The 12137-nt window shown below is 37.0% G+C and overlaps 1 protein-coding gene across 1 annotated transcript in view; it reads left to right on the forward strand.

Annotated features, from left to right (window-relative positions):
• The window catches only part of HCRTR2 (hypocretin receptor 2), a 31812-nt gene that overhangs the window by 2782 nt on the left and 16893 nt on the right, over positions 1-12137 (forward strand). The window contains exon 2 of the mRNA XM_041477503.1: positions 10949-11127. Coding sequence (XP_041333437.1) covers positions 10949-11127 — 179 coding nt within the window. The remainder of the gene's footprint in view (positions 1-10948; positions 11128-12137) is intronic.

Raw genomic sequence — 12137 nt, forward strand, 5'->3', positions numbered from 1 at the left:
TTACATTTGCCCAGTGTTGCAGAGCTCGTGGCGTGTGGAGTCATTGCTTTGGTTCTATTTTTACACATCCTATTCAAATAACAAGCAACTGGGGAAAACCCTCCCTTTTCCTATGTGGTGCTGAAAATTACATTTCTGCTTCTTATTTTGGTTTGTGCACTCATATGGGATAAGGAGTGTCTCAGAAATTGTATCTGTGCAAGTGGAAGGCACAGCACATTCCTTAGATATTAGTAATAAACTGGATTGAAGCACTCTGGCAGTTAATTAACAACCGAGGGTAGAATCAGAAGCTTGAACTTTGATTGACGTGTATTGGGTTCTTGAGTGAGAGACACAGCAGGAATTCCACTAATAATAGCATATAACAAGGGCTGCATTGCTATTTAGCTTTCAGTTTAATTAGGAGAGTTGACACAAACTGTCCGAGCTGCTGCACAAACCAGATAATGTGAAAAACAGCAAGTCGCTGTGTTTGAATGCAGGTTTCAGTATTGCACACAGTGCTTCATGTCAGTGATTCTCTTGTGTGCCTGGGTTGGCTGCTCACCAGGTATTTCAGTGTAAGTCAAGGAAAAGAAACAGATTTTAAGATGATTTTATGACATATTTATATGAACATTAAGGGAATCTGAAATCTAGATGGCAATATCAGTATGATGATTTATCCTATTTTCTTCTTCATTTGGTCATTATTTATCGCTAGAAGCAGAACAAGTGTAGAGGGTAAGGATTTTCTGTTTTGCAAATAAAACCAAAAATTTTCTTTACTACTGCAGATCAATGAAACTCTTGCAATTTCTTTGCACATCTAGTGCAAAACATAGAACTTCTTAATGCAGAATGTATGTTGACTGTAAAGACCTTTTTCTTCTTTATTTGAAAACAGTTCATTAAAAACATTGCTTGAAAATAGGAAACTAGATAATTAAAGAAGAAAAGGTATTTTCTGGAGGCTCTGGTTACTGATGCCATTCCAGGCTGATCAGTTGCAGTAGTTAATAACTGCAGTAAGACTACAAGGGATTGAAAGGCAGTGTACAGCTACATATATTTAACTCTGTTTATACATATGAAGAACGCAAATGACCCTTCTTGAAGTTACTCATTCACGTGGGTCAGGATTTTTCTAATGAAATGGTTTCTCTCAGGGAACATGCATTAATCAAAATGAAAATGTGCAGCAGAGATCACTTGGTTTGATCAAAGACTGAAGGCAAAACAAGCAACCTTGTGGCATGCCACCAGCTGGGCTGCTGGGCCTCTTGGCAGGCCTCCTCAGCGCTGGCAGGAGCTGCAATCTTTAGCACATACAGCCTGCCAGTGCCCAGCTTGAAAGTCCTCAACACTGCTGGCTTCCAAGGGTAAGAGACCATGCAGTACATCAGTGAGAAGTCTCAGAAACTTTATTTACTCACACAGTTTGGTGATACTTGTTTTTCATTCCAACTCAGAAAGAGATTGGGAGAGACTTATCCCTCTCTGGATAGATGTATTATTTATTATCTGTTTTACAGTAACTGCTAGTTTTGCTGAGATCTGTAAGAACCCAACTATGCTCCTTTCTTCAAAGAGTTCATAGTCTGACTCATAGAGTTCAACAGCCTCCATTTTATTTTGCTAGGGCTAGAGCAGAAAAAATCAGTGTATGGTTCTAATACCAGAGTCCTGCTCAATGCCTATGAATAGGCAACTCTCAGATGCTGCTCTGTTGTAATTTTAAAGATATCCACTGAATACTGAGGTCTAGGCATACATGCCTATGTTGGTAGAATTGGATGAGTCATGTATTCTCTTAAATGATCTTCATGAATCCTATTTTATTTCTGTAGATGAGGCATATTTCATTTAATTGCATTTTAAATTATTACATTTCATTTTTTTCAGATTCCTTGGGGAACCTGGCACTGAAACGACTTTGTTTGTAATATCAGCATGAGAGTCACCTTTATCTGTTGGATGAATAACTAGAATGGCTTTATCACTGTTAAGAAGACAGCACATAGGAAATGAGACAATATGTATATTTTTTTTCTACCTAAAATAGAGAAAGTATGAACTCAGTTTATAGAAGAGTTTGAGTATCAGCTGAAGTATATTGCTATTTGGATAATATAGGGATTACTCACCATTTTTCAAAACAAAAAAAATTTTGAAGGGTTTGGGATTTTTATTTGTTTGTTTGTTTGTTTATAAAGCATATTTTATTTTTTGTGTTGCATATCAAGTGAAACTTTCTTTGTTTTCTTGGACATAAACAGCTGACTTACTGCCTGTCTCACAAGTGGAATGTGTCAGAAGAGAACTGTGATGGACTGTTCCCCAGGGGAAGGGGTGCCAAGAGTTGAGGGCAGCAGCAAGACTCACAGGGCAGTGAACTCACCAGCACAGTCCCACAGAGACTGAGAGCTTGGTAGGTCTGGGGATGTTTACCAGCTTTCAGTCACCTCCCAGCAATCACCAGACAAATCTATTGTGATGAAACAGGTCTGAGGTTAAGCCAGAAAATCAAGTCTGTGGATGAGTTTTACAATCTAATTCAGCGAGGCAAAAGCATACTTGCAACCTGGTCTTTGCCTGAGCTTAATGTGAGAGCCTGAGCTTAAATGCAGCTCTGGGGCATTGAAGGCTGACTCCCAAAAGAGTACTCCAAACTCCAAAAGCTCTGTTCCCAGAAGCCTGGTCCCAGCTTGCATGCTGCCCCATACCAGTGCTGGCCTCCAGCATGGACAGCCAGCTCCTGTGCAGGGGCACAGGTTGCAGAGCCTGGGGGTGCACTCAGCTCTGACAGAACTGTGCTCTTTCTCCTGGTTCTTAGCGCAGTAGGACTGCAAGTATTTTAGCCAGTTTGTTATATTGACAATGAGGATGTGTGATACAGATTCAGAAGTTTTATAATATGCAAGATATTTGCTGGAACATGTCACTAGCATAGTGAATTGTATTTTCTTTGTATATCCTGCAGACAAGGCACTAAGTCTTACATCTCCAGTAGAAACAGATGTGGACATGGAAAGGTTTGTCCTAGTCCAGCTCATGTTGCAGTGACTGATGGATGCTTTTTGAAGCATATTTTTTCAAAGTTGCACAGCATTTCAGCTGTGAAACACACCTTCATTTTAATGTCATGCAGCTTTAAACTGATTCAGCCAAGTGTGAAATCTTTTTATCATAGTGTCATATAAAGTATGACATCTAAATTTCTGACTCTTCCACCTGTAATAGGAAGTGTGAATAAAGATTTTGTGGGTTTTATTTTTAATAATATCAACTATTATTAAACATCTAGTCAATCAGTATAGTCAGCTCTGCAGAGATTACTGGGTTTGCCCATGAATGCTGGTAATGATTTGGGGACGTGGTGGGTGGATATTTTAAACCAATCTGTCTGTCTCAATCAATACAGTTAAATTAGAAAAACTCTGTGATGGAACCTTTTGCTTCCTCTAGACCTGACCAAACCAGGCATTTTGGCCAATCTGTTTTTGTAGCATAGCTGATCCTCTGCTAATAACTTCCATTTCCATTGGATTGTTGAACGCCTAAGATTATGTAATGTGGCCGAGTTAGAAAATTATTCCAGTGCCAGTTAGATGGTTGTGCTTTTACTCCCAGTGGTGATCCATAGAAGCAAGCTTCCACTACACAGAATTCAGTTCTTGTTTTCTCCTCTAATGCCTTGATAAGCCAGTTCTTAAGATGTAGAAGTTTGCTGGAGCACATGAGTAACCCAAAACCCACAACTCTTAACTCTCTGGTACAATAGAACGTGTGGTAGGTAGAAAACCTCAGAAAACATATTGCTGCAAGCAAATTAGTTGCTGTTATCTGTTTTTTTTATTCATGTAGATCCTTGCTGTATTTTGTGGGTGACAGTTCCCCATTAGTACATTCCAGTGAAGCTGATATTCAACAAAATACTTTGGGATTTCATGTGTTCTATGTTATTCAAATACATTTGTTACAGTTTGGGTATTTTTCCTGTGTGATGGAACCTACATATGCACACTTGTTTATATGTGATACATAGGGAGCATGACCTAGCCACTTGCTCCTTTTGTTTCTAAGAATTTCTTCACACATGTTTGAGCACATCTGGTGTTTCCTGTTGAAGGAACTATTGAGGAGCTATTACCTCACTGGTAGGCCATATAATTCCTTTGCTCACAGTATTGTCTGTCTTTTTAGCTATCACATCATGTATTCAAGGACAGTCCTTATCTGCCAGGCATTGTTACCAGACACAGGATTTTTTTTTCCCAGTATTTCCTTTATAATAAACATTGTACAAAACAGTGTATTTTCTTTGTGCCATTCTTTCTATTACTTTTCAATTTAAGCCTGGTCTCATGTTGGTCTCCTTTCTTTCAGATAAGATTAGTTATGTAAAAATGAAGTAATGTGTGAGTTTAGAGCTTAATGGTGGGTAAGAGATGGACAGCCTAAGGATTAGATAGCTCCCTATTCACAGAAGATATTGCTTTGTTTTAGATCTTTTGTTCTCTTTGCTGTTTTCAAAAACTCCTAATTAAATATCCTCTGCAATTTAAAATGCTTCTTTCCCCTTAATCAAGATCATCAATGAAAATTATTGAAAGACTCATGAAAAGCCTTCCTTAAATAAGCTTAGTCTTAAGCACCCAATTTTTAGACTTCTAAGTCAAAGCAGAAGAATCCCTAATCAGGAGTTGTTCATAATGAAGGTAGTTTTAAAGACAACATTTTTTCTTCCAGCAGTATACATTCTGTGTTTTCACAGGGGCTCTAGCTCTCCAGAATTCCCTTTGGTAACATACCTACTTAGCCTTCCTTTCAACCTTGTGTTGCTTGACACCCCACCACTCAGATCTTGATTTGCCGGGGGTAATATCACCTAAAGAGAAGAAGATGAAGAATTCCACATAGAGAACCAATTAATTGTGAGGAGAAAACAATTGGGAGTGGGTGGGTTAGGAGATAGAGAATAAATAATGTATAATTCAAAACTATTTATCCCGTTTTGTCACTCGTTGTAAAATACTGTGAAAGAGTAAAGTTTTTTAGAAGCTTTCTGCCTAATGCATTTGGAGATGTTGATTACCAGGTCTTATAATCACAGGCATCAATTCCAAGTAACTCCTGGATGACTATATTATGATATTTCAGTCAAACAGTTGTGAGACTGAATTACCAAAGTAAAATAAAATCATTGTAGTTTAGAATGAAATATGATAATTCTTTGTTTACTTCCATCTGGGATTTATTATTCATCAAAAATTAGATAAGAGATAAAGTCATTCCTTTATACATGAAAATGTCAGGTATTGCTGGTTATGGAAATTACATTTCTATTTTGGCCAGGAAGTTGCACTGAAAGATGACCCACTGAATAAGAGATTGACAAGACTTCTGGAGTGTAAGGGAAATGATTTAGGGTTGACATGTAGAAAACAAATTGACAGCTGACCCAGGAGTCCACCAGTGGAAGGACTGCAGCACAGTGTTTAATATGCTCAAGACAGCATAAATCTTCCAGGAGGCAAGCAGCTGCACTTTATACCAGATGGAGCCTTTTTATTGTTTTCATATTCCATTCAGCTTGAGATACAATGAGCTGTGCTAATTGATTAAACACCATTACAGCCTCTAATTAAAATGCCTCAGGACACTAAACCACAGGGACTAAATTTGTACGTGCAAAATACCAATCTCACTATATTGTCATATTAGAGAAGGTTTTTTTCTTCAAGAATATGAGGTGAAGCTTTCTTGATGGATTTCTAACAGCAATCCATCTTAAATTTTAACTTAGATTTTAACCTTTTATTTTTTTGTCCTTTTGGGACTTTCCTGTGAGATTTTTTTGGGGAGTGGGAGATCATCAGTGTTTGGGGGATGGCTCCAGAAAGCAGCTCCGTTATCACAGAACTGTCCAGGCTTATGAAGAGCCTCCACAAATTTTTCCCAATGCTTTCAGCCTGGCGACTCTAGCTGGTTTCCGAGCCTTTACTGACCCTGTGTGGAAGAGGTGGGAACAACAAGTGCTTCGCTTTTTAAAGCTCTGCTGAAGTCTGAAAAAAGTAAAGGGACCCTGGTGAGATGAAGGATCTAACAGCCATTAGAAAAACAGCTGCTCCTTGTGAAACCTGGCCTGCTTGTTTGCACTTGCAGGAATAGCTCTAACTCTGACTGGTTTTGTAAAATAAAAGCAAAAATATGGAAAATAATACAATAGATTGGACAGGTAATTAGGTTCCATTAGCAGTAGGGAAGATCATGCACAGGAGAAGCATGTTTCAGAAACACTTTTTTACATTTCTCTCCTCTTTTCTTCAGTGTCTGTGTTAACACCACTTTCCCCACTTTCTTTCTCAGTCCTGTTTATAGCTAGGAACATCAAAGGCTGCATAAAAGCTTTGCACATAATATTGAAATGAAGTTTTATTAAATTATTTTTACTATTTCACAGATGTTTTGGTGGAGGTCTACAGAGCCTAGTTTGGCCCACTCTCCTGTGCTCCAACTAAACAGGCATCCTGCTAACACTGTGGTATCTCCCAAGCTTTTTAGGAAGGCTGCTGCTGGCCTCATCTCCTCTTCTAAGATTTTGAAGAACTTTTTGGTAAAATACACTTCCAATTGAGAATCTTTACTACCTTTCTTATCCTTTCTTCTGTTCTTCAAGATAAGTGGACATTCACAGCTCTCTGGTATTTCTGTTTGGGTAGGCAGATGGCATTTCACATTTCACCTCCATGGAACTTTCTTTCTTTGACATGTTCCTTGAGTGTTGCTATGTGAGCTGAGTGCTTCTCTGTAAAACTGCCTGGGATGAAAATGTGTAATCAAAGGAGTGTACAGAGTGGAGAGTATATGAAATTCTTTTGTTCTGACACTTAACTAGCTACACAATATTCAGTGGCATAGTCAAACTATTTTTGATGCCTATAAAATAGCAGGTTTTGAGCACAGGCTAGAGAGTTTTTATTGATGAGCTGCTAGAACATTATCAATGAAGCTGTTGTCCAAGACTACTGAGGAACCTTGGACTGTAGTAAACTCAGAAAAAGTGAGTCTGGAAGGAATGTATTCAACTAACCTTGTGTCATTTAGGACTTATTTATGACTTTTTATCTTTCTGTCCTATTCAAATAACTCGTAGCAGATCCCCACAGCTTTTTAGCATTGCACTGAATGAAAATATTACCAATGCCTGTGGCAGGTTGAAAACAGGACTGCAAACAGTAGAGGGCAATAAGGGCAGAGCAGAGAAAGCTGAGTTTGTTTTAAAATACTTCCTCTTCAGAGGCTTTTTTTTTTCCACAAGCTCTCTCTCTTTTTTTTTTTTTCTTTTTTATTTTTCTTTTTTTTAAATACATTAATGGAATGAGTTTCTGGGATATTTAATTGCTGTGGTAGTATATAAATATTTACGTAAACTTAAAGCTGATTAAGGTTCTCTTGTGCTATGTGCCATAAAAAGAATGGGAAATATTTTATGCTGCACAAAAGAGAAGAAGTCAAAAGGGGAAAAATACAAGCATAAGCAGAGAAATATAAAGTAACAAATTCTCTTGCATTTCTATGCTTGTAAACTATTGGGCTTTTTCATCTTCCAGGTGCCTATCCCTATGGATTAGAATTCAATGGAATTCAGGGGTAGTTTCTGTGCCTTGCCTTTCCTGAACACTGCTACACCCTGAGCAGCAAGAGGCACAGTCTTTTATGTTACTCTGAGGAACAGCAAGTACTGAAGTTCATCCGAATTCCATCTGTGTTAGGCCAGTGGGATCTGGAAGGTTTAGTACACGACAGGGAATTAGGAGTCCAAGTTTCTCATTCTGTGTCTGATTTACTGTAGGGCCTTTAACAACTTCTGTTCTGCACTTCGCTTTCTTTGTGTCAGAGATGAAAATGGTAGTAATTCTTAGGTCTCTGGTGTCTCACAAGGTTTCATTTGCTCCTACAGCCTTGAACAATATGCAGAATGGCATGAATTGATTTCTGATACAGCTGGCTGCCCGTGAGATTGACCTCATATTTGTCAATTTAATGGATTTGTTTTACCAGAAATAATGTTTATGTTCAGGTCTTTTTCACATGGACCAGCACAGGAATGGGAATAGGCCTGGTCAAAGACTAAACATATCTGCTTAAACCTTGCACCTTTAGGCACTGACATCCATGGCTGTAAATGATGTACTTGTCTGAACTGGGTAGAACACAGGACTGTTGAAACCATAATATAAGAAAAAAGTAGCTAAACTCTGAACTTTTAAACAACTTTTTATTTAATTTTTGCCTGTTGATAAAAAGAATAAGAAGTACAGAAAAACATTGCCACTTAATATCAACTTTTGACCAACTAAAAGACAGGACCATACTTTCAATATGAATTGCACTTAAGACAAAGAACCAGCCATAAGTAAGAGTCCAGATCTTCAAATTTTTACAGTTAAATATTAAAATTATCGAAAGTGAAATGGTTTTTGCATTTTTTCCCCCCAGCATTGCATTTCCAACCCAAACAACATTCCAGAGGGGGCAGCAATGTATTACTTCCCTAGTAGGTGCTGCCTCTGTACTATCAGACTATAACTGTGGTAATCCCATGCACAAACAACAGTGATAGAGCTCTGATTTGTTATGTTGTAATTATCATGCAATTCTGTATAAATATTTACTGTGGTAGGTACTTTAAATTTGCCAGTTGGGAAGAAAATACAATCAATATGATGTTTCCTTTAAGCCTTTAATTTATAAGCCTTGCCTTTTAGGTATCTGAGGCCAAAACTAAGAAAACCTGACATTCTGTATTCAGGAAGAAAACAGTAGAAGAAATGTACACTGTATTCTTTTCAAAACCAGTGCAAGAACAGTGAAGATCTTTGTTGAGAGGTTTTCATTTGCATTTATGACAGCATGATACATATGTAGCAAAAATTGAATTTATACAAGCAACACAATCCAGACCTATCTCTGCAACACATTAAAATATATGAAGAGCATATGTTGAATCACAACAGAGGTTTTAGATGAACCTTGGAAGCCTATATCTTTAGATAGCTTATAAAATCACCTGGTCTTAGAGAAACTGAAGGCCACCTAGCCTCTCCCTTTCTCTGTGTCCTAGTCTAAGTGTGTAAACATAGCCCCCATGAAGAAGTACTGCAATCTCAGCTCCTGACACTGCCCTGGTAAGATCTTGAAAGTGTATTCTGCCAGTTTTGGTCACTGCATTCTCACCAAAAAGGTTAAATTCCATCTGAAAGTGTCCAGAGAGCAGCAACAAGGATGGTTGCAGAAGTTCTAGGAATGACTGAAAGTAAAAGATAAGGAGCTCTGAAATTCTGAGGAAATATATAACAAAAATCCTTACATATGTGAAGCATTGCTGCAGGAAAAAAGTTCTTCCTCATTCCTGCCTATGTGCAGAAAAAAAGTATATAAATAGCAGCAAAATAATAGTAGATTAGACATGAGAAGAATTTTTTTTTCCTAGGGAAGATAATGAAACAGTGCAACACATTTAAGAGATGTGTGGTATCTTCAAATATAACACATTTTCAAATGTAAACTTGCCAACAGTTGCTTAGTTGTAGTCTTGCTGTAGTTCTGTTCCTCTAGAGACATAAGACAAGATTTGTGGAATAAAGTAATATATTTTATGAGATCAACTGATACAGCTGGAAGATAGACAGAAGCTTTCAGGCACATCATCCTTCTTAGGATCTAAAGAAGCTTCTGATCTCAAGAGCTTATGTGCCTTAAAGTATGTGTATTTTTTTCCAGCTGTTTTAAATAGTTTAATGACTATAAGAGAGTGGCTTAACTCTGGCAGATTCCATTTTAGATTTGGGCAGCCTCTTGAGGACCTTTTTAGCTCATTTTTTTAACATTCTCTGATCTGTTTAGCATATCTAAATTATGCACTGTGCTATATCCTGACAGATTAGGAGACTTTGAATCTTCATCTAGATGTGCATGATGGATGAATAATTGTTTGCAGGGAAGACCCTTTGATGTACAATGAACTGTATTCTTGTCTTAAAAAAAGTATTGTGGTGTTTCTGGAAAATTTTGGGCATCAGTTTTTAAAGACCTTTGGGTGAATGAATTAAAAAATCTAAATAATTCAAAAGCTTTTGATTGTACCAGTCACTCAGAGTTTGACTTCCAAAATTATTTTTAAACTTACTTTTCTGCTACTTTCTTAGACTTAATTATGGCATTTTTAATTCAGCAGTTTATGAATGTACTGTAGTGATTTTAAAGATTGATTTTTCTCATTTCTAAAAGTCTTTCAGTTTGAAAAAGAATGACATGAAATATACAAAATAAGCTTTAATGGCACATCTTATAAAGTGTCTGCTACATGCTGCTTTTTATCACCATCAAAAATGTAACATTTAATGCAGCAAAAATTACTTTTATTAACTTAATTCAAATCACAGTCACCCAGAAAATTGTTACAGATTCTCTGCAGATGCAATAGATATATTAAATCCAGCAAAATATTTTATAAAATTATATTTGTACAGCTTACAAGATTCTGTGTTGTAGTAATTTCATTTAAGCATCATGCTATCATAAGAAAATAGATTAACTTTTCCAGGTATAGATGTGTATTGTAGACTAGAGCCAATGGCTTGAAAGAGAAATGAAGAAAGTTGTATGAGTAGTTAGTGAAGACTAATTAGCAGAGAAGTAAGATGCTTTATATATTGGATTATTTCCCACACTGCAGTCTGTGAAAAGCTATTCTTTGTGTATCAAGAATCTCTCTACATGTAGTCTCTTGTTTCCACTCTAAAAGAAAACACATGGTTCTTGCACTGAACCCCATATTCAGATATTCTGTGTTAAACAAAGGACACAAACATTTCCTTAATTCCACAAAGTCAAATGTTTTCCTCTTAAAGCATTTCTAAGTCATTTCCATCTCACTAACTTGTCTTTCCAAATTCAGTTTGCCTTGCAGTGTGGAAGAATCATCACATGCGGACCGTTACCAACTATTTCATCGTGAATCTTTCTCTGGCTGACATTCTGGTCACAATTACTTGTCTTCCAGCAACTTTAGTTGTGGACATCACAGAAACGTGGTTCTTTGGGCAGACCCTCTGTAAAGTGATTCCCTACTTACAGGTATTATTTTTCTGTTTGTGTACACATTTTCCATCTTATGAAAACCAGAAATGACAATAGCGTCTTCCTAAGACTTCTAATCCAATGGAAGTCCACCTGATACTGAGTAGGTAGCTCAGAGTACATGCTGAGGCCTAAAAGGCTGTTCCACTTGGGAATATGTTTATGCATAATAAAGACTGGTTTTCATCCATCTCATTGCTGGACTTTGGCAATACACCTTTTGGGATATTTTTCAGATGGTCATTAATTTTGTGATATTTTTAATGATTCAGAAGAGATGTAAAGCAATAAAAATGTCTATAAATAGAAATAAAGTCATTAATATTCTCTCTGTGTGGATCTGAACAGCTATACAATGTCCAGGACATAGAATCCAACTTCTGAACTTCTGAAGGCAGTATGGGCTTTTTTTATGTTTACTGAGTTTGTGTCAAAGTATCCAGGTTCACTGGGACTTGTTCAGATTGTCTGCCTTAAGCAATAATTGGTTCTCATTTATCCTTGGACTTAACTAGTTTTGAAATAATTTGCATCAAAATGATTGATAAATACCTTTTCTAAGAATAGGTGTATGGATGAACTGACTGGGTAAACTAGAATGACAAGTGCTTGGCTTTGTAGTCATTAAAATTCAGAAGAATTAAGCAGTGCTCAGAGTGTGTGCAGATCATCAGCTCTGTGCCTCCAGCACAATTTATATTTGCAGAAGATACCTCAATGGCCAAAGAATCATATTGCCAAAGGCAAAGTTCTCCAGCAGCTATGAGCTCTACTTGATACAATCAAAATCACAACTTTTTTTTTTTTTTTCAAAACCTCCATTCTAGTGAAAGAAAATCTGAAGACTGAGTGATCACCAAGCATACAAATTGAAACAATAAAACTGAAGTGATAGGTTATTTCCTTTACTGAATGAAAGGTAAAATGTCTTAGTCTGCTTTAAGCTGATTGTTGTCAAGGACTTTTGAATGAGATCCTGAGTTTCAATGTTCTTGTAAAAATAAAAA

Source organism: Pyrgilauda ruficollis, unplaced genomic scaffold, assembly GCF_017590135.1.
Source record: "Pyrgilauda ruficollis isolate IOZ18807 unplaced genomic scaffold, ASM1759013v1 scaffold40, whole genome shotgun sequence".
In the NCBI taxonomy this organism is placed as follows: Eukaryota; Metazoa; Chordata; class Aves; order Passeriformes; family Passeridae; genus Pyrgilauda; species Pyrgilauda ruficollis.